The sequence below is a fragment of the Peromyscus maniculatus genome, chromosome 6 (genome assembly GCF_049852395.1).
Source record: "Peromyscus maniculatus bairdii isolate BWxNUB_F1_BW_parent chromosome 6, HU_Pman_BW_mat_3.1, whole genome shotgun sequence".
Taxonomy (NCBI): Eukaryota; Metazoa; Chordata; class Mammalia; order Rodentia; family Cricetidae; genus Peromyscus; species Peromyscus maniculatus.
The window spans coordinates 70,639,893-70,662,400 of NC_134857.1; the positions used below are offsets into that span (position 1 = coordinate 70,639,893).

The following is a 22,508-nucleotide window of genomic DNA, read 5'->3' on the forward strand; positions in this document are numbered from 1 at the left end:
GCACAGACAGGCCTGGGTTAGTGGTATATACCTGTAGTCCCAGCATGTGGGGCGGTAGAGACATGTGCTGGGTATTATATGTAAACTTGACACAAGCTAGAGTCATCTGAGAGGAGGGAACCTCAGTTGAGAAAATGCCTCTATAAATCATACTGTAGGCAAGCCCGTAGGACATTTTCTCACTTAATGATTAATGGAGGAGGGCCCAGCCCATGGCGGGTGGTGCCATCCCTAGGATGGTGCTCCTGGGTTCTACAAGAAAGCAGGCTGGACAAGCCATGAGGAGCAAGCCAGTAAGCAGCACCCCTCCATGGCCTCTGCAGCAGCTCCTGCCTCCAGGTTCCTGCCCTGCTTGAGTTCCTGCCCTGACTTCCCTCAGTGATGGGCTGTTATTGGAAGTGTAAGCCCAAGTTGCTTTTGGTTACAGTGTTCCCTCACAGCAAGAGAAACGTAAAGTAAGACAGGAAGATCAGGAATTCAAGGTCACCCTTGGCTACATAGGAAGTTTAAGGTCAGCTTGGAATACAAGAGACTCTGGGAGGCAGTGGGAAAACGAACCAGAGCTGGGCATGGTGACTCATACCTGGATGTCTCAGCACTGGAGGGGTGGAGGGATAATCAGGGGTTCAGGTTAATCTTGGGCTACGTAGTGAGCCAGCCTGGGCTACATGAGACCTTGCCTTAAAACACAGTTGTTTAGTCTTTGGGTCTGGTTATTTTGGGTGTGTGATTTTTTTTTTTAATTTGCAACTTTTGGGGGAGGAGGGTGTTAGTGTTTTGGGTTTTTGGGGGGTTTCGTTTGTTTGTTTGTTTTGTTTTGAGACAAGGTCTCTCTATGTGTCCTGGAGCTCACTATTTAGACAAAGCTGGCCTCAAATTTATAGAGATCCACCTGTCTCTGCCTCCCAAGTGATAAGATTAAAGGTCACCTGTGAAGGAAAAGTGGATGAGATCTACATGAGCGGACTAGGGTGTGGGGTGGTGGCAGAGGGTGAGGAGTGGGGGATGAGAACATAGGGAAATGGGAGGGTCAAACTGGAACAGGGACAGAGTGGGAGGGCAGGGAGGGAGATACCATGATAGATGAGGACATCAAGGGAATAGGAAAAGGCATGGTGCTGGGGAGGCTCTGGGGAATCCACAAGGTTGACCCCACCATGGTCTGCTGGCAGTGGTCCAGAGGGTGCCTGGACCAGTCTACTCTAGTGACCAGCCTGGCAAATAACCTAGCTGTCATCATAGAGCCTTTGTCCAGTGACTGATGGAGGCAGATACAGAGATCCACGGCCAGGCACCAGGCTGAGCTCTGGGAATCCAATTGATGAGAGAGAGGAGAGATTCGGCAGGTGGGGGATGTCGAGATCATGATGGGAGGACGTGCAGAGATGACCGGCCACACTAGTGGAAACCCATGAACTGTGGACTGGTGGCTGTGGAGCCGCCATGGGACTGGACTAGGCCCTCTGGACACGGAAGACGGTTGTTTGGCTCGAACTGTTTGGGGGGCACCCAGGCAGGGGGATCGGGATCTGTCCCTGGTCTATGGGCAGGCTTCTGGAACCCGGTGCCTGTGGTGTGACACCTTGCATAGCCTTGGTGCAGTGGGGAGGGGCTGGGACCTGCCTAGGCTCAGTGTGCTGGGTTCTGCTGATTCCCCATGGGAGACCTCGATTTGGGGGATATGGGGATGCAGGGTGGCTTGGGAAAGAGGGCTGGGGGTGGGAGAAGGGAGGAAGGGGGATCTGTGGATAGTATGCGGAGTGAGTAGAAAAATTTTTTTTTAAAAAAAAAAGATTGATTTATTTATTATGTATACAGCATGTTTGCCTGCAGGCCAGAAGAGGGCGCCAGATCTCATTACAGATGGTTGTGAGCCACCATGTGGTTGCTGGGAATTGAACTCAGGACCTCTGGAAGTGCAGTCAGTGCTCTTAACCTCTGAGCCATCTCTCCAGCCCCCAGAAAAATTCTTAATAAAGAAAAATGAAAAAAAAAGAAAGATTAAAGGTCACCATGCCCTGCTCAAGGTTTTCATTTTTTACTTGTTTGTTTATCTTTTATTTTTATATGTACATGTGTGTGGTTGTATGAGCTTTTGTGTCCTTCATGTATGTAGGATTCTGTGAAACAGAAGAGGGGATCAACCCTCTGGAACTGGAGTTACAGACAGTTGTGAGCTGACATGTGGGTGCTGGGAATTGAACCTGGGTCCTCTGGAAGAGCAGTCAGTGCTATTAACCACTGAGCCATCTCTCCACTCCCCTTGTTGTTATTTTGAGACAGTCTCACTATGTAGTCCAGGCTGTCCTGGAACTCACTCTGTAGACCAGGCTAGCCTTGAACTCACAGAGATCTGCTGCCTCTGCCTCCCAGTGCTGGGATTAAAGATGTGCACCATCACTCCCAGTTCCTCAACTTTTATAACAAGGTTTAAAAATGTTAAAAAAAAAAAAAACTTAAGAATAGAAACAGGAAGAAAAGGAGAAAGGGAAGGAGGGAGAGTGGGTGGGGAAGTGGAGGAGGAAGGAAAAAAGTTTAAGCCATGGGGCTGACTTTGCCTGAGGAACATACAACATGGAGAATACAAACAGTTCCAGAGCAGACTCCAACAGTCGTCCTCAAAACTGTCTTTTTTTTTAGTTTTTAGTTTTCTAAGACAGGGTTTTTATGTACAGCCCAAGCTAGCCCGGAGTTCACTCTGTGGACTCAAACTCATGGCAATCCTCTTGCCTCAGCCACCAATGCTGGAAGTACAGGCGAGCCCGTACACTCATCTGGGTCCCACCAGTCCTCACCTGTTTCCCTCTGACCAGACGGGGTCCCCAAGAGTGCGCCTACTTGTTCTGCTTATCTCCTAGGGAAGGCGCAGCCTTTGTGAGTTCGCGTGTTCTCAAGTGTTTCCCTAATTCCTCGGTCATTGAAGAAGATGGCCAAGGACTCCTGAGATCTGGATCCATTGCGGGCACTGCAGTGTTGGAAGTCACCTCTATAGAACCCTTTGGAGTCAATCAAACCACCATAACTGGAGTCCAGGTGAGTCAGGGACTAAATCAATATAATAATGGGGTCTATGACCTAGCTCAGGAGTAGAGCGCTTGCCTGGCATGCAAAAGCTGGGATCTGATCCCAGCACCTCAAAAACCCAACAAGTAAATAAATAAGGATAACAAAGTAGATGGAAGGCCCTGGCCCTGAAAGGCGATGTCTTCGGAGAACTAGGAGCTTCTCTGGAAGACAAGTGAACCTGTAAGAACAGATCCCGACGTGGCTTCAAAGCAGCATACGAAAACAGACTATGCCGCCCTTGAAGAGAGGGCTTAGCTCATATTAGTGTGACTGCCTTCCATCCTTTGCCAAGAGTGGTGAGGGCAAAGGATAGAACTGCTTCTGTCAGAGCTGGGTGTGGTGGCCCGTGACTTCAGTCCCAGACTCAGGAAGCTGAGGCACAAGGATGCTGCAGGTTCAAGGTCAGCGTGGGCAACAGAATGAGACCATATCTCAAAAATAATGTCTGACTGATATAGAATTAAACATTTTAGAGTGGAAAGAGGCCTCAGAATACTTCTTGGCCTTCTGGCTAAGATCAGATGTAGAAAAGGTCTCAGAGGCATGTTAATCTAAAAGAATCATCTAGGCATTAGAATATATACATATTCCAGCCCATATATTAGTCCTGCTGTGTACATTACCTCTTTTTACTATCATAAGAACTGTATGGGCTGCATGTAACTGAGAAGGAAGCTGAGGTCCAGAACTGCCTACAGCTATGAAGTGACAAACTGGGGTCAGACTGTATTTGTCTTACTGTAGTGTGCAGCCTCCATACCATGGGGGGAGTCCACTGTATTCCTGATAATCAATCACCGAGTGATAGATCCCAAGCACTCTGCAGAGAACAGACTAGCTACACTACAGCTTCTCTCTGCCTGCCAGCTTACATAACGAAGTAGCCATCGCCTGTGCCATCATATTCCTTTCACTACAAGCATGTCAGTCAAAGGCTCTGCCCTACAGAGGAACCCCGGGGCGGGGGAAGTGGGTAACGGCACAGGTACAAGCCTGGATTCCGATCCCCGTGACCCGCAGAAGAGCCAGATGCGGTAGTGCAGGCACGTGTAATCCCAGTGGGCCTACAAGAAATGGGAGGCAGAGACAGGAGAAGCCCCAGAAGCTCAAGGGCCGGCTAGCCTGACTTCCACGGCAGTGAGGAGCCCCGGTCAAGATGGGAAGGCAGGGATCAACAGCAGCTGGCTGTCCTCTGGTCTCCACACACACACACTCGGCTTGTGGCCTTGACTCCAGGTCGTAGAGTGTGATAGCAGCTCTTGTCCAGCGCTGCAGTCCCTGTACCGGTGGGTTTTGTCTCCCACAGGTAGCGCCAGTGACATACCTTCGAATGAGCAGCTACCCCAAGCTATACACAGCCCAAGGAAGGACCCTGTCAGCCTTTCCCTTGGGCATGTCTCTCACCTTTATTGTTGAGTTTTATAATAACATTGGAGAGAAATTCCACACCCACAATACTCGGCTCTATATGGCTCTGAACAGGTACGGAAGTCAGAGGGTGTTGTTGGCCCCGTGGTATAAACCTGACAAGCGAAGTCTGTGTTCTGCAGCGCTTGCAGCAGATTCCTCTTACACTCAGAACTTGGAATCTGATCTCTATTTTTTTTTAATCAAAATTAAGATAATGAGCCATGTGTGGTGGTCCATCCCTGTAATAAGGAATGTAAAGTGTGTGTGTGTGGGGGGGGGGGAAATCTCAAGATTCAAAGCCAGCCTGGGCTTCATGCATAGCAATGAGTTCAGGCCAATGTGGGCTACAGAGTATGACCCTGTTTTAAGGCAGAAGGGGCTGAGGGATGACCAGGTATATAGCTAAGAGATAGGACACTCCTAACGCGCGTGCACGCGACCGGTTAGTTAAAGCATAGTGTCGTCAGCTGGGCTTGGTGCCTATAACAAAGTACTTAGGAAACTGACACAGGAGATTGCCATGAGATGAAGGAAGTTCCAGGCCAGCCTGGACAACAAGCTGAAACTCTCTCCAAACAACGAAATGGGCTAGAGAGATGGCTCAGCAGTTCAGAGTGCTTAGTTAGCGCTTGCAGAGAACTGAGGTCAGTACCCAGCATCCACACTGGGAAAGTCACACCACATGTAACTCCAGTCCCAGGACATCCAGTGCCCGCTGAGGCATCCTCCTCAGCCTCTGAGGGTATACACACAGAAAACTACTTTGTTTGTTTGTTTGTTTGTTTGAGATATGATTTTTCTGTGTAGCCCTGGCTGTCCTAGAACTCACTCTGTAGACCAGACTGCACCCAAATTCACAGAAATCCACCTGCCTCTGCCACCCACCTGGCAAAATAAAACAATATTTTTAAGAAAATGTTATCAGGGGCTGGAGAGATGGCTCAGCAGTGAAGAGCACTGACTGCTCTTCCAGAGGACCTGAGTTCAATTCCCAACACCTACATGGCAGCTAACAACTGTCTGTAACTCCAAGATCTGACACTCTCACACAGACATGTATGTAGGCAAACCACCAATGTACATGTAATAAGAATAAATAAATTAATTTTAAATAAAAAAGAAGGAAATATTGTCGGTCAGGTGGTACACGCCTTTGATCCCAGCACTCAGGAGGCAGAGACAGGTAGATCTCTATGAGTTTGAGATCACCCTTGTCTACATAGCAAGACCTAGGCTTCCTAGGACTCTTTGGTAAGACCCTGTCTCAAAAAAAAAAAAAAAAAAATTTGCTAATTTAGAAAGTTTCCACTGGGCAGTGGTGGCACGTGCCTTTAATCCCAGCACTTGGGAGGCAGAGGCGGGCGTATCTCTGTGAGTGAGAGGCCAGCCTGGTCTACAAAGCAAGATCCAGGACAGCACCAAAACTACACAGCGAAATCCTGTCTTGAAAAGCCAAAAAGAGTTTCCAGTAAGTTTTGAGTCTTCAAGTGTTACTTTATGAAATATCCATAAGGAGCTAACTAGAGTATTATCAGAAAGCTTTACTGGGCATTCCTTCTTTGAGCCCTTACATTTTCAGGAATTGTTTCTTTCTTTCTTTCTTTTTATTTATTTATTTATTTATTTATTTATTTATTTATTTATTTATTTTATTTTATTTTACAATTCCATTCATTTCTACATATCAGCCACGGGTTCCCCTATTCTCCCCCCTCCCACCCCCTCCCCTTACCCCCAGCCCACCCTCCATTCCCACCTCCTCCAGGGCAAATCCTTCCCCGAGGCAGGAATTGTTTCTTATATTCCCTAAGAAATCTTCTTTCATTTTGTTTAAAAATTAAATAAAATAGGGGCTAGAGAGATGGCTCAGAGGTTAAGAGCACTGACTGTTCTTCCAGAGGTCCTGAGTTCAATTCCCAGCAACCACATGGTGGCTCACAACCATCTGTAATGAGGTCTGGTACCCTCTTCTGGCCTGCAGTCATACATGCTGTATACGTAATAAATAAATCTTTTTAAAAAAATTAAATTAAATAGACAGCTTGACTCAAGCCAGATGTTCTGACATACTCCTATAATCCCAGCACAGCTCTTGAGAGATGGAGGTGGGCGGAGCAGGAATTCAACGGCATAAGCAACTACATGGGAGTTTGAGGCTGGCCTACACTACATGAAACTGTCCCAAAACAACAACACAAGAAAGTTTTATTGTGACCAGGTGTGGTGGTGAAAACCTTTAATCCTAGCACTTGGAAGACAGAGGCAGTCAGATCTCTGTGAGTTCGAGGCCAGCCTGATCTACAGAGCAAGTTCCAGGACAGCCAAGGCTATACAGTGGGACCCTGTCTTTAAAGAAAAACAACAGCAACAAACAAACAAACAAACCTTTATTAGGAAGAGCTAATGTGCCTGTAACCCCAGCATTTAGGAGGCTGAAACAGAAGGATTGAGGGTTTGAGGCCAGACTGGGTTGCATAATAAAACTTTCAAGAAAAGCAAGACAGCGTAAAGAACTAGGCATGGTAGTGCTTACCCATTATCCTAGCATTTGGGAGGTAGAGGCAGGAAGATCAGAAATTCAAAGTCAACCTGAGCTACACGCAGGATCAAGGAAAGCCTGGATTACATGAGAGCCTCTAGACAAACTAACAGGGCCAGTGAAGTGGTTCAGCAGGCACTGGCTGCCAAGCTTGGTGACCTGAGTTCAGGTCTCAAATCATGGGAGGACAGAACTGAACCCCCAAAAGTCCTTGTGCCATACATGTGTCCATCACACACGGAGAGATGGGTTTCTCTGTGTAGCTTTGCACCTTTCCTGGAACTCACTCTGTAGCCCAGGCTGGCCTTGAACTCACAGAGATCCGCCTGGCTCTGCCTCCCAAGTGCTGGGATTAAAGGCGTGGCCACCACCACCACCACCACCACCACCACCACCACCACCACCACCACCACCACCCGGCGAGAATAAAAGCTTTAAAACAAACTCATGGCAGAGTCTCTTCCCTCAACCTTTTCCTATGTAGTGTCGCTTTACAGAAATTGTTTTGTTTATGTCAGGGCCTTGCTTTGTAGTTCTGGCTAGCCTGGTACTCACTATATAGCCCATACTGGCTTGGAACTTGGTGTCGTGGGTGCTGGGCACACAGGAATGTGCCACTACACCCAGCTTTTCCCTGGCAGCCGGGGCCTCCTGCATGCTGGCTAAACACCCCATCCCTGAATCCCATGCTCAGCCGTCCTTCTCAGACACTCCTGCCTTTTGTATCTCCTTTCAGAGATGACTTGCTGCTCATCGGACCGGGAAACAGAAACTATACCTATATGGCCCAGGCCGTGAACAGAGGGGTGACGGTCGTGGGGCTTTGGGACCAAAGGCACCCTGGCATGGCAGATTATATTCCTGTTGCTGTGGAACACGCCATTGAGCCGGACACCAAGCTTACCTTTGTGGGAGATGTCATCTGCTTCAGCACGCACCTCGTCAATCAGCACGGTAGGCAGACTTCTCCTTAACCTCACAGAAGACAGTTCTGTCAGGTGGGTGGGCGGCACACGCCTGGCTCTGCTTCCGAGTGCTGGGATTAAAGGGGTGCGCCACCACCACCCATAACTTATTCATTTATACTGAAAATTGCAGCCAGGCACTTTCTCTCATCTTCTTCAGGTGAGCCCGGGCTGTGGATGATCTCCACCAACAGTATCATACAGACAGACACTGTCACTGGGGTAGGAGTGGCGAGGAGCCCAGGAACCGCAACAATCTTTTATGACATCCCTGGAGTCGTAAAGACATTTCGAGAGGTACAGCTAACTGCACCGAGCTGAAGAGACCAGCGTGACTGTGCGTTTCTAGACTATACATTCGGAAATATCCTAGGATGGAAGTGCACTGGCTAACAGACCCCAAAACAGCTAGTGGGCTGGGAGACATTTCAGTGACTGAGCATTTGCTAGCATGCTAAGACCTAGCTTCAACCTCAAGCACCTCAAAACAAAACAACAAAGCTATTCTATTTTTTATTGTATTTATTTATTTGTTTGTTTGTTCATTTGTTTTGTTTTTCTGTGTAGCCTGGAACTCTGTGTCCTAGAACTCTGTGTGTAGACATGCTGGCCTCAAAAATCAGAGATCTGCCTGCCTATGCCTCCTGAGTGCTGGGATTAAAGGTGTGTGCCACCACACCTGACTTCAAAAAAGCAATTTATATAAAATGTAGTTATAATTCTTACCAAAAGAGTGACTAATCTGATTACTGTTTTAAGAGATCACTATGAAGCCAGACGGTAGTGGTGCACTCTTTTAATCCCAGCATTCAGAAGACAGAGGCAGGCAGATCCCTAAGTTCGAGGCTAGCCTGGACTACAGAGTGAGTTCTAGGACAGCCAGGGCTACACAGAGAAACCCTGTCTTGAACCCCCTATTAAAAAAAAGAAAAGAAAAGAAAGAAAGAAAAAACAACAACCAGAGATCACTATGAGTGCTCCATTCAGAAGCACATATACTAAAATAGAACAATACAGACAGGATTAGCCATGGCCCCTCCACAAGGATGACAAACAAATTCATGAAGCATTCCATATTTTTATCATTAAAAACCTGAGAGACATAGGCATCATGGGGAGAGCCTGGCCACCTCTGTCTGTCCTGAGCCAGATGCCACCACTGTAAGGAAATGCCCTCAGAAATTCACTGGCTTAGCCGGGCGTTGGTGGCGCACGCCTTTAATCCCAGCACTCGGGAGGCAGAGGCAGGCGGATCTCTGTGAGTTCGAGGCCAGCCTGGGCTACCAAGTGAGTTCCAGGAAAAGGCGCAAAGCTACACAGAGAAACCCTGTCTCGAAAAACCAAAAAAAAAAAAAAAAGAAATTCACTGGCTCCTTCAAACCAAAAGAAAAAAAGACAGAGAGGGGCCACTGTGAGGGCTGGGAGATGGCCCAGTTGGTAACCCAGAACCAGATGTGGTGACAGTCACCCGTAACCCACCTGTAACCCCGGCACTCCTGTGGTGAGACAGGAGGCAGGCACAGGAACCTGCCAGATGCTCTCTTAGCGGCAGAAACAAGAGAGATCCTGCCTCAAAACAAGGTGGAAGGTGAGCCTGGAAAAGGCTTCTATCCTGCACATGGCCTGGCGTGCATGTGCCCACACTCACATGCAAATGAAATCTTAGATGGCTCATTGTGAGCCTGGTGCTACGTGCCTGTAATCCCAGCATGCAAGAGGTTGGGGCAGGATTTTGGAAACTGGAATTCAAGGACAGCCTCTGCTACACAGTGAGGTTCAGGCCAGCCTGGGATACAGTGAGAGACCTTGTCTGAAAACGAGAAAACTTCTCCCGGGCTGGGGATGTAGCTCAGTAGGTAGAGTGCTTTACCACATACACCAGCTGTGTTTTTAATCCCAACACTGGGGATATGGAGGCTGGAAGATCAGAAATTCAAGTCATTTTAGGCTATAAAGGGAGATTCAGGCAAGCCTGGGATACATGAGACCCTGTCTCAAAATTAAAAATAATAATAATAATAATAATAATAATAATAATAATAATAATAATTTCAGCTGGGCAGCAGTGCACACCTTTAATCCTAGCACTCGTGAGGCAGAGCCAGGTAGATCTCTGTGAGTTTGAGGCCAGCCTGATCTATAGAGCGAGATCCAGGACAGGCACCAAAACTACACAGAGAAACCCTGTCTCGCAAAACAAAACAAAAATCATTTTAGCAGTAAACAGGGGGTTGTTTTTGTTTGTTTGTTTGTTTCTCAAATAATCAGAATGCCAGTTGGCATTTGTATGAAATAGATACTTTTGGTTGAAATACATCATAAGGGGTAAAGATGGAGGGGACCACATATTCCTTTGGTTTGCTGACAGGTGGTAGTCAATGCATCATCAAGATTAACACTCAGCTATGACCTGAAGACTTACCTCACCAATATCCCCAACGCAACTGTGTTCACACTCTTCATCAGCACCGGTAGACACGATGTTAACCTCAAAGGTAAGGGACTTCCCCACAGGCCTCCTGATTGTGTCCATCTCCCTTTGCCTCCCTCGATTATTTCACTCCTTTGGACTAATATGTTTCCTTTGACTGGCTATGCATGGTACCTCATACCTGTAATGCTAGCATGTGAAAAGCTGGGACACACGCATTACAGCATGTTCAAGGACACCCTGGGCTACATAGCAAGATCCTATCTCAATAAAAACTAAAACAGAAAAATTTCACTGTGTTTCAAAATTGTCTCCAATTTTTATAAAGATTTTTATTATTTTTATTTATGTGTAGGTATATGGGTATGTGCACATGGGTGTAGGGCCCTCAGTGGCCAGACACCTGACATGGGTGCTAGGAAATGAACTCGGTCCTCTAGAAGAGCAATAGCTTAACTGTTGAGCATCTCTCTAGCCCAGCAGTTCTCAATTTGTGGGCTGGGACCACTTGGGGGGGGGTCGAACAACCCTGTTATAGGGGTCACCTAAGACCATCAGAAAACAGATATTTCACATTACTACTCATAACAGTAGCAAAATTACAGTTATGAAGTAGCTACAAAATAATTTAATGGTTGGGGGTCACCGCAACATGAGGAGCTGTATTAAAGGGTCACAGTGTTAGGAAGATTGGGAACCACTGCTCTAGCCCTTGATTCCATCTTGACACAGAAAATGAAGTCAATGAGATTTCAAAAATTATGACTGGATTAAAGTTTGGATTTTTTATAGCTGGGCAGCAGTGGCACACACCTTTAATCCCAGTACTTGGGGAGGCAGAGATAAGCAGATCTGGTTGGAGGCCAGCCTAGTCTACAGAGTGAGTTCCAGAACAACCAGGACTACACAGAGAAACCCTGTCTTGAAAGAAAAAACAAAAAAAAAAGTTTGGATTTTTTCTTTTTGTGGTGCTGGAGATCAAAGCCAGTGTCATGCATGCTATTATACTGCTGAGGCATACCCTAGCCTGGATTAATGGCTTTTAGGGTTTTTTTTTTTTTTTTTTTTTTTTTTTTTTTTTTTTTGTGTGTGTGTGTGTGTGTGTGTGTGTGTGTGTGTGTGTGTGTGTGTTTGAGACAGTTTCACTATGTAGCTCAGGCTAGCTTCTGCTTCTGGAGTGCTAGGATTAATGACATGTTAGGTTTTTTTATATATAAGATTTTTATTCAGCTGGGCGGTGGCGGTGGCGCATGCCTCTAATCTCAGCACTCAGGAGGCAGAGCCAGATGGATCTCTGTGAGTTGGAGCCCATCCTGGTCTACAGAGTGAGATCCTGGACAGGCACCAAAGCTACACAGAGAAACCCTGTCTCAAAAAACCAAAAAAAAAAAAAAAAAAAAAAAAGAAAAGAAAAGAAAAGAAAGAAAAAAGAAAAGATTGATATTTATTCACGTGTATGATTGCCTTCTGTTCAGGTTCCCTCAAAGGCCATACAAGGATGTCAAATACCCTAGAGCTTGAGTTACAAATGGTTGTGAGCTACCCAGTGCAGGGACTGTGAACTGAACTCAGATTCTCTGTAGCGAGTCTTTCTCTGTCCTGCCAGCCAGGCCCCAAATCAGAACACAGAGACCTTTATTACCATGAAGGCTTGGCCGATAGCTTAGGCTTGTTTTTAGCTAGCTCTGTAACTTAAAATTAATCCATTTCTATTAATTTATGTGCTGCCTCTAGGCTCATGGCTTTTTACATCTCATCACCTACATGTTATGCTTCAAGTCTCCACCCTTCTTCCCAGCATCCTCTCTGCCCTGAAAATCCTGCCTAGCTATTGGCCATGTGTACATCTTCACAGTGTACAAAAACATTATTCCACAACAGCCCTCTGTAGGAACCAGTGCTCTAAATCACTGAGTCATCTCTCCGGTCCCCATAATTTTTCCTTTTACAAATCCTTGTTGGTAACACTTATTTAATTTTTCTCTTCTTAGGATCCTGTACCCCAAGTCAGGCGTCCGCTGTTACAGAAGTTCTTCTCCCCGAGACGCTCATGCTGTGCCACGTGCAGTTTAGCAATACTTTACTAGACATTCCAGCAAGCAAAGTCTTCCACATCCACTCGGAGTTCAGCATGGAGAGAGGTAGGACCCGGCAGCTCACTAGCTTCCTTTCGCCCCGTTTGTACAGCTGCCACCCTCCTGTGGAACTTGGCCTTCTCTCTACCTCTGCAGCCTTTCTCAACCTGTTTAACAAAGGGTTGTGTTTTTTGTTTGGGGGTATCATGTATCCCTGGCTGACCTCAGACAAGAATGACCTTGAATTGCTGTCCCCACCTCCGGAGAGCTAGGATTGCAAGCTGTGCCACATGTCCAGCGTGTCCGCCGTGGATCAGTCTTGGAGCTTTGTGCATGCTCGGCAAACTCCACACCAACTGAGCTGTATCCCTTGTTGAACGCACTTTTACCACATGCCACCTAGAACACGCTGCTTTCCTATCATTTACCTTTTTCTTTTTTGCTCCTGTTTCATGAAAGGTTGGATTGTGTCTCGTTTTCTTGTCTTGGGTTTTTTTGTTTTTTGGAGAAAGGGTCTCAATGTGTAGTCCTGGATGGCCTGGAACTCACTGAGACCAGGCTGACCTCAACCTCGGAGATCCACTTGCTTCTGCTACCTGAGTGCTGGGACTGTAGGCATATACCATCATGCCCAGGTTATTCTTTTATCTCCAACATGTAGAACAGTTTTGAATATTCCAAATGTCACTAACAAGTAATAGTATAACATTCAGCTGCCTTGATATAAATGAACTAACATAAAATAAGAGGATTCTGCTAGGCTTTGTGGCATAAACCTGTAATCCTAATACTTGGAAGGCTGAGGCAGGAGGATCATAAAGTCAAGGCCTGCCTGGTCTACAACATGAGTTCAAGTTGATCTGGGAAATCTAGTGAGACTGTGTTCAAAATAAAAAGTAAAAAGGCGGCCAGGATGCTCAGTGGGAGAGTGATCACCTGGCATGTGGTAAGCATTAGTTCAAATATTGCAAACAAAATTGGGGGGATGAGGAGGCATAAGCAGGATGATGCTACACCACTTGAGCTCTGAATCGAGGCCTCTCAGCTTGAATGGCATGGGCAATGAACAAGCACTGAAGGAAGGTTCAGTCAGACACTAAAGTTGGACACTTTAGAAAGTTCCAGAACAATTGGCCGGGCGGTGGTGGCGCACGCCTTTAATTTCAGCACTCAGGAGGCAGAGCCAGGCGGATCTCTGTGAGTTCGAGGCCAGCCTGGGCTACAGAGCGAGATCCAGGAAAGGTGCAAAGCAACACAGAGAAACCCTGTCTCGAAAAAAAAAAAAACAAAAAAAGTTCCAGAACAAGATGCAGATGGGATGGCACTTTCACTCCAAGGCAGGGCACCAGACCAGCAACCAACGGGAGCCTAGGGGAAGAGGTGTTCCATAAAGGGGTGTCAGAACCACACTCCAAAAGGTTTGTTTTGTTTTGTTTCAAAAAGGTTTTATATTCATTCTGCTCCTCAGCACTTCTCACCTGCTTGGACCACACTACTTAATATTCACTCAGTGTTGACTTTCTGGGAACAGCACCGTTGAGTCCAGCTGTGGCTCCCCCGGGACTTTTTTTTCCCCTTTCCTTTGCTATTTTTTCCATAATGGTCAATAATATACCCTTACTAAATGCTTAAAACCGAGTTTAATTTTTCTTCCCATCCTAACCTGGTTATCTCAGTAGAGCCTCTGAACCTTCTAGTTGTCTTTCCTTTTGTTGTTTTCTTTTCCAGGGGTCTATGTCTGCCTAATCAAGGCTCGGCAGGAGTCAGAGGAGTTACGCCAAGTCCTCAGTGTGGCCGACACCTCCGTCTACGGGTGGGCAACTCTGGTCAGTGAACGAAGCAAGAACGGAATGCAAAGAATCCTCATTCCTTTCATCCCTGGCTTTTACATGAACCAGTCAGAGTTGGTTCTTAGCCACAAGGACACCGGAGAGCTAAGAGTCCTGGGAGTAGAAAGAGTTCTTGAGAGCCTAGAGGTAGAGATAATGTCTGAGGCCCCGCAGTACTGGGGATGGGGATTTGGTTTTGTCATTTTTTTTCCCAACAGATTCTCATTAGGCTGGCTGTGAACTCCCTACATAGCCAAGACTGGCCTCGAACTTCTGATCCTCCTGCCTCTATCTTCCAAGTGCTGCAATTAAGTGTGCCACATACAGGGGTTTATGCAGTGATGGGAACTCAACCCTGGACCGTGTGCATGTAGCAAGCACAAGTGAATATCCCTGGTCCTCTGTTTGTTTTGCTTTTAAGACACAGTGTAGCTGGTCGGTGGTGGCGCAGGCCTGTAATCCCAGCACTCGGGAGGCAGAGGCAGGCAGATCTCTGTGAGTTCGAGGCCAGCCTGGGCTACAAAGCTAGTCCAGGACAAGATACAGTATAACTCTGGACAGGCGGTGGCCCACGCCTTTAATCTCAGCATTCCAGGCCAATCTCTGTGCGTTTGAGGCCAGCCTGGTCTACAGAGCAACTTCCAGGACAAGTACCAAAACAAGAGAAACCCTGTCTCGAAGAAAAAAAAAAAGAAGAAAAGAAAAAAGACACAGTGTAACTCAGGCTACCTTCAAACTGTGTACCACCTTGAATTCCAGACCTCATCTCTACCTTCCAAACTCGGGGATTACTGGACATGTACTACCATGACTGACTGAGACAAGGGATTTAAAAAAGATTTTTCAGTCTCATTCCAAGGGTAAAAATGTTACTAGGTAACCTAATTAAAGTTACTATGGGGGCTGGAGAGATGGCTCAGCAGTTGAGAGCACAGGTTGTTGCAGATCTGAGTTTGATTTCTAGAACCTACATCAAGACTCACAATCTCCTGTAACGCCAGCTCCAGGGAACATGATGCCTTCTTCTGGTGTCTGTGGGCCCTAGCATGCATGTGTACATGAACACATACAGACCTTTTAAATTACCACTGGAAAATATTTTAAATACTTTGAAGTGAATTTTTATTTTTAATCGCGCATGTCTCTGTGTCAGGGTGCACATGCTCTTAACCTCTCAGCCAGTTCTCCAGCCAACCACGGGAGTCTCATATTAAATGATGAACTCTCCTCGCATCATAAGACAGGGCACAAGTTTGTCAGTCATTGTTACTTTTATTTTTTAACATTTTTTTTTTTTTTTTTTTTTTTTTTTTGGTTTTTCAAAACAGGGTTTCTCTGTGTAGCTTTGTGCCTTTCCTGGATCTCGCTCTGTAGACCAGGCTGGCCTTGAACTCACAGAGATCCGCCTGCCTCTGCCTCCTGAGTGCTGGGATTAAAGGCGTGCGCCACCACTGCCAGGCCATTTTTGTGATTTTTTATGTTCATTGGTGTTTTGCCTACATGTATATATCTGTGTGAGAATGTCAGAACCCCTGGAACTAGAGTTACAGTTGTGAGTTGCCATTTGGATGCTGGGAATTGAACCCTGATCCTCTAGAAGAGCAGCCAGTGCTCTTAACTGCTAAGCCACCTCTCCAACCCCATAAATGCTACTTTTAAAAACAATCTTTAGACTTCCAGTCTAAAGGCAGGTATGGTGTCATGAGCCTATAATCCCAGCACTCAAGAGGCTAAAACAGGCCTGCTAGGAGTTTTGGACCAGCCTAGGTTATACAATGAGACCAACTCCAAAAGCTATTCCCACTTCTGTAGTACTTGGCTAGCACCACTCTACCTAGTATATCACATTTCTAATGCTAGTAGAGGAAGAATCACAAGTACAGTCACCCCTACCTTCAAAGTAAATCCAAAGCCAGGCTTTAAGACTTTAGCTCACATTATTTTAATCTTTTGTATGCACACAAGTGTGGAGGCCAGAGGTCTTCCTCAATTGCACACCACCTTTTTTGTGGTTTTGGTTTTTCCAGAGTTTGTGTATCCCTCCAGGCTGGCCTCAAACTCAGAGGTCTCCCTGCCTCTGTCCCCCAAGTGCTGGGATTAAAGGGGTGAGCTCCCATTCCTAGCTCACCACCTTTTAAGACAAGAATTCACCATGGAGGCTGGCCTGGAACTCACACATGCACCACCATGCCTACCTCCACCTTATTTTCTTAAGATTTTATGTCTTGTGTGTGAGTGCATAAGCATGTGTGGAGACCAGAAGAGGGCTCTGGATGTCCTTCTCTACTCATCTCCAGCCATCTTTTTCTTTTGAATCACCTTTTGTTTGCAGCTGCATCCATGCCACACAGCACATACAGAGGTCAGAGAACTTGTAGAAGTCATTTTTCTTCTTGTCATGTGAGTCCCTAACTCATGTTGTCAGGTTTAGCAACAGGCAACTTGACCTGAGCCATCCCACAGGTCCACCACCTCGCCTTTACCTGAGCCATCCCACAGGTCCACCACCTCGTCCTTACCTTAGCCATCCCACAGGTCCACCACGTCTTTGAAGCTGGCGTTTTCTTGACTAAGCTAGAAATGAGCAAGCCCCAGAAAACCTGTCTCTGTATCCCTCAGAGACAGAGTTACTGATATACATGGATTGTTTGTTACCTAGGTGTCCTCATGATTGTACAACAGGGACTCTTAACCACTGGAGCCTTCTCTCCAGACCCTTCACTTTTTTCCCTTTGAGACAGATCTAAGTAGTTCTGGAGCTTGCTACCTAGGCCAGGCTGGCCTCAAACTTAGACACCCTCTTGCCTCTGCCTCCCGAGTGCTGGGATTAAAGGCGTGCGATGCACTAAAACACCTGGCCACCTTGCTCTTTGAAATAGCCTCACTGAACCCTGGAGCCTGCCTCAGGATCCTGTCTGTGCCCCTGAGCTGGAACACAGTCAGCTTTTATTTCAAGGCAGGGCTTCTCTGCATAGCACTGGCTATGTAGACTAGGCTAGCCTTGAATTTAAGAGATTTGCCTGCCTCTGCTGGGATTAAAGCATGCACCACTATGACCAGCTTTTTAAATGAGTGCTGGAGATTAAACACACATCTTTTTTTCTTTTCTTTTTTTGGTTTTTCAAGACAGGATTTCTCTGTGTAGCTTTGGAGCCTGTCCTGGAACTCACTCTGTAGCCCAGGCTGGCCTCGAACTCACAGAGATCCACCTGGCTCTGCCTCCAGAGTGCTGGGATTAAAGGTGTGCGCCACCACTGCCCAGCTAAACATGTATCTTCATGCTTGCAAAGCAAGGACTCTTCTGTCCCTTTTTAATGCATGCGAAGTGGTGAAAAAGCTAATGATTTATCAGCTGGAGAGCTGGAAATTTTTGCACTAATTGAAACACTGCTTTCTCTTCTCTCCAAGGTCTTTTCCAGCGCCCCATTTCTAGTGGTCTCTGGCCACAGGCACTCCACCTTCATGACAGGCCTGGTTACCTACCTAGTAAGGGTAGTCAACTTCACTGCCTTCCAGATGTCATCACCTGTTTTCATTAATGTTTCCTGTACACTCACCAGTCAACATGAGGCTGTGGTAGTCAGAGCCAAGGATGTATCTGGTTCAGGTGAGCACTAGGGACTATTTCTAATCTACATGGGGAAGGAATCTATTAGTCACAATGAACCATTTTTCTTTTGTCTAAGTTTTGCCCAGCCTGGATCTTGCTATGTAGACCAGGCTGGCCTGGAACTTACGGCCTCTAGCTCCCTAGTCTACACCCAGTCATCTTTTTTCAGTATTAGGTAGACCAGGATGGCCTTGAACTCCATATGTAGCAAGGTAGAATGCCCTTTAACTTTTCATCTCCCCATCTCATGCACCACCATACCTTCCCAGCACTTGTGAAGGAGAGGCAGGCCATCTCTTGTGTTCCAGGGCAGCCTTGTCTACAGAGAAACGAAGAGGGGAAGGGGGGGGGGGGAGACAGGGACACAGACACAGACACCCTGCCGAACTCAAGTGTTAGGTCACAATATATAGTCAGAACACATGGGCACAGGCAAATGCTCCAAGGAATATTGTGCCCAGATTTTATTTGGACCCTGATCTGGGAAATATTTACATGAACAGCAGTATGTGACCAGAGGAAACTGTGGTGGGTTTTGTTGTTCACGTGAGGGTATATGAGTGCAAACTGAAACAGTCACCTTTGGTGCCATTCCCCTGGAACCATCAACCTGTTCTCACTGGCCTGGAGGGGAGTAGGCTAGGATGCTGGCCAGGCAGCTTGCCTCTGCCTCCCTAGCAGGAGGATCACAAGTAGGTGTACAACTGGACTGTACCAAGACCCACAGAGGCCTGTGTGTATACACAACTCAGGTCTTAGCTGGGTGGTGGTAGCACACGCCTTGAAGCAGAGGCAGGCAGAGAAACCCTGTTCCTCATGCTTGACCGAACACCTCAGCCATCCTCCCACCTCACAGTACCTTCAACAGCCCAGGACAGAAATAGCATGCAGGAGTAAGATTATGCTAAGAGGGAACTGTGGGCCTCTGAAACAATGTAAGAACCAAATATGCTTACAAACAAGAAGCCAGGCATGGTGGCATTTTCTTTTAATGCCAGTACTCAGGAAAGAGGCAAGCAGCCAAGCGCAAGCTCTGGCTAAAGGTCTAATTCAGGTGGTACATGCATAGTGTGCGTGAAGCCGAGTTCAACGCCTAGCACCCCACAGAACTGGAGATGCTGCTGCTGCTTCTTCGCTACGATTAAAGCCACCATCTCCTCTGGATGTTATTAATGTAACTATCTCGTCCCATTATGTCAATGCAGATCACTGTGAAGATCCAGGTGTCTTCAGGAATCTTGTTGGTTCTTACCAGATCCTCCTGTTTACCCTCTTCGCTGTGCTGGCATCAACTGCTTTCATCTTCCTAGGTACGGAGTCTATATGGTAGACTTTTGACTCTCACAAACCAAGGATGAAACATAGTTGCTTATCACAACTAACTCATGAAACATAGTTGACAATGAGTGAGCCTAGAAGATTAAAGATCAACTTGCCAGGCATGGTGGCCCACACCTTTAATCTCAGCACTGGGGAGACAGGCAGGCAGCCTGGTCTGTGAAGCAAGTACCAGGACAGCCAGGGTTGTGTTTCATAGAGAAACCAGGTCTCAAAAAACCAAACCAAGAGAGATCACTACTGCCTACACATGTACTTCTAGCCAAAAGTGGAAAGAAAAATATCTCTAAGATGTGTATGCCTGCACCTCGCCATTACAGTCAACTGGAGAGAGGCGATTCCAGGACCCACCACAATTATCAAAACTTAAAGCACTCGAGCATTCTCACTTCTAGACATCTGCCCATATAGCGTAAATCATTTCTAGGTTACTTCTAATACCTACAGCACATGCTACCAATACGCTATACTTGTGTTGTACTGGTTAGGGAGGTGTTTTTGGAGAAAGACTAACTGGAAACATGACTTGTATACTAATACTTAAACTCACTTTATTTCTTACAATTACTTGCTTCGGTTAGGAGGGGAGCACAAACATGCCCTGACTCAAGTGTAGAAGTCAGTCAGCAGTGGAGGCTCTGGGGACTTAAGCTTGTCAAGTGTCTCTGCTGGCTCACTCAGCTCGCCGGCCCTTAAGTCTCACTTTTGAATGGACTTTAATCTTCAAGGCCTTCCTGCAATCAAAATCACACAAACCTTTTTTGTGGCGTTTCCTTTTTCCAGCATACAATGCCTTCCTCAACAAGATACAGACTATTCCAGTTGTTTATGTACCAACTATAGGAACACCTCAGCCAGGTAAAGAACCACTGCCCTCATCTCTCTAAGTTCAGACATATGTGCTTCACTTACTTGCCTTCATTTTCTCCCTTTTCTTCCAGCCTCTTACACGGCCACGTGTCCCCCTCACTTCCTGAGCCCACAGCCACCCCTAGTGCAGAGTCGGCTGCAACACTGGCTGTGGAGTATAAAGCACTAATATGGTACCCCTTCACTGTAGAGGAGTGGAGGAGATACCTCGTCCTGCAGAAGCCTCCATAACTTAAAAGTTTATCTATGGAATGTAAATAAAGGATCTTCAGTGGTTTATTCAGTCTTACGTTGTAAAGGTTAAGTTTCTGTTCCTAGCACCATAAAAATTGAGATGGTGGTGCACACCTACAACGCCATCACTTGGGAGGTAATCCCTGCTACATGGACTAAGTATGTCTAACAACACCCAACACACCCAAGAACAGTAATCCTGGCTGCTCTGAACTTGCCTGCTTCTGCTTCTTCCAAGTGCTGGGATTAAAGTCGTGTGTACCACCACTCCCTGAATGATAACAGCCCCACACCTGTGTATGACACAACGCTTCCTGTTAAGAACTAGTGTTTCCCTAAAATAGTGAATACCAGAAAGACATTAGAATACAAAGCCCAATTAATTATACAGTATCACCAGCTTTAAACCACAGTCTAAGATTTGCCCAATGAACCTAGATACAAATGCCCAAAATGAACTCTTAGGTATTTGGCCACTTACTTGACCCAAAAGGACCCCTCTTCTGGTTGCCCTGAGATACTTGAGGATCCTACCAGTTAAACAAGACAAACACTATATATCCAAAATGTGTTTATTGGGATGGTTCCCACTCATCTTGAATCAGGTGCTTTTCAGTGCTGCTTCCTCCTGAAGGAGCATCCTGGAAGAAAAAGGTCCAAAGTATTGCTTAATCAGCCTGCACAGCCTGCCACTGACCCTACTCCATCTGCAGAATGCCAAACCTGTTCTCAATCCCATTAGCTTCTTCCCAATTATACGCGACCCTTCCACCAAACCAGCCCACCCCAGCTTTAAGCAACAGTATCTAACAAGAATACAGCTTGCTTTACTAGCCTGGAGGTTTGCATTCTACACCATCTGTCACCACAGGATCCAAAGAAAGGCCAAAAGCCCAACATCAAGACCACTCACCTTCTGTCAGCCTTGCTTTTCCGCCTGTGGGCTGACAGAGGACAGTGGAGCAGCCAACACACAAGACTACCGTTTGTGCATGGCTAAAGACCGTGGTGATCTTATAGCATCCTGAAAAAGACATCAACAAAATGTTAACTTCTTTCATTTTCCTCCAAGTTACCATCCCCTTGCCGCTTCCCAACAAGAACTGTACCATCCCTATCACTAATTCAAACAATCATCCTAGGACTTAGTTCCGTGTCTTACTTTTGAATTCTGAGAAAATATCAAGTTACAAGTACTAATCTTTCCCCGACTCCGGCAAACCACCTCCTCACCTGGGCATTTCACGTCCATAAAGTAGGAATTGGGGCTCTGCACCAGGCGCTTTTTCTTGTGTTTCCTCTTTTCCTCTTCTGGAGAGGGATGAAGGAGATCCTTTGCGAGCTACGAGGGGCAGAAATGCAGAGATTTAGAAGCTAACGGTGGGAGGGGATGACGGAGAACAGCCCCCACTGTCACACACCGAAGGGAACTCGCCCCTCGCCGCCCCTGGTTTCTGCGTAGCTGGGCCGCCATCTTATCTCCTCTCGGCTCCCATCTACGCGGGCGGCCGCTGGGCCGCCGCGGTCCTGGAATTACGGTCCCAAGATAAGCGGGGCGTAAATGTGGACCCTCTACGGTCTGCAATTAGCGCGAGAGGAGAGTGCAGACCCAAGAGCGAGCTCTCTGCCGAAACCTGGACCAAGGAACTCACAGGCATGTTCTCGTAGGGAGGTCGTCACCGCCGGAAAGGAGCGAAAGCGGAAATCCTGTTCCTTATATCCGGTGTGGCACAGGAAGTGACGAGCGCGTGTTATTCCGCCATCTTGGGAAGGTCTTGCTTGCCGTTCGAATGCGCCGTGGGCTGCCATTTTGAGAAGGTCCGTAAAGGCGCCTCGTGTCACGGGTGCACAACCGTGGTGAGAGAGTTGGCTTCTGTTTTGAGTTCAGAGTTTTGCCGCTGTCAAAAGGAAAATAGTTTAAAGTCTTCCTGCTATGCTTTGACAGCTGGAGTATAATGGGGACAGCAGCGGTGAACACCGGCGAGGAGCTTTCTTTATCCAGGGCTTTTCGTTTACTGATCATCTTTACGATTTTGCAATTGGCTTAATTTACCCTGGTTAACAAGCAATTCTAGATATAATACATTTTAAATAAGATATTTTCTTGGAGCTGGGGATGTACTACGTTAGTAGACGGCTTC

At 46.7% G+C, this 22,508-nt stretch overlaps 2 protein-coding genes and 1 non-coding gene across 8 annotated transcripts in view; 2 read left to right on the forward strand and 1 right to left on the reverse strand.

Moving 5' to 3' along the window:
* Positions 1-20,412, forward strand: part of Nup210l (nucleoporin 210 like) — a 94,682-nt gene extending 74,270 nt beyond the window's left edge. For 3 of the 6 annotated variants that reach the window (XM_006976462.4, XM_076573753.1, XM_076573752.1), the window contains 11 exons: positions 2,859-3,033; positions 4,373-4,548; positions 7,752-7,969; positions 8,141-8,277; positions 10,349-10,475; positions 12,403-12,552; positions 14,215-14,462; positions 17,724-17,922; positions 19,131-19,235; positions 20,047-20,121; positions 20,205-20,412. In XM_006976462.4, coding sequence (XP_006976524.2) covers positions 2,859-3,033; positions 4,373-4,548; positions 7,752-7,969; positions 8,141-8,277; positions 10,349-10,475; positions 12,403-12,552; positions 14,215-14,462; positions 17,724-17,922; positions 19,131-19,235; positions 20,047-20,121; positions 20,205-20,302 — 1,708 coding nt within the window. In that variant the 3' untranslated portion in view covers positions 20,303-20,412. Of the gene's footprint in view, positions 1-2,858; positions 3,034-4,372; positions 4,549-7,751; positions 7,970-8,140; positions 8,318-10,348; positions 10,476-12,402; positions 12,553-14,214; positions 14,463-17,723; positions 17,923-19,130; positions 19,236-20,046; positions 20,122-20,204 lie in introns of those variants that run through there. The other 3 variants (XM_076573751.1, XM_076573755.1, XM_076573754.1) reach the window with 2 other exon arrangements.
* On the forward strand, positions 8,955-9,061 carry LOC121830589 (U6 spliceosomal RNA). The gene has a single exon (XR_006073805.1). It is a non-coding gene; the product is annotated as a U6 spliceosomal RNA (small nuclear RNA).
* A 509-nt stretch (positions 20,413-20,921) lies between the features above and the next one.
* On the reverse strand, positions 20,922-22,150 carry Rps27 (ribosomal protein S27). Its single transcript, XM_006976265.4, has 4 exons — positions 22,020-22,150; positions 21,601-21,709; positions 21,281-21,391; positions 20,922-21,008 (listed from the first exon to the last, which is right to left on the reverse strand). Exons 1-4 carry the CDS (start codon positions 22,023-22,025, stop codon positions 20,980-20,982), a joined length of 255 nt encoding a protein of 84 aa, XP_006976327.1. The 5' UTR covers positions 22,026-22,150; the 3' UTR covers positions 20,922-20,979.
* Positions 22,151-22,508: the final 358 nt, after the last annotated feature.

What these genes read in the sequence shown, in the direction of transcription:
- Rps27 (XM_006976265.4), bottom strand. An exon ending in TATGGACGTGAAATGCCCAG is followed by an intron (nt 21,392 to 21,600) that starts GTGAGGAGGTGG and finishes TGTCTTTTTCAG; the next exon opens with GATGCTATAAGATCACCACG. An exon ending in AAAAGCAAGGCTGACAGAAG is followed by an intron (nt 21,009 to 21,280) that starts GTGAGTGGTCTT and finishes TTTTTCTTCCAG; the next exon opens with GATGCTCCTTCAGGAGGAAG.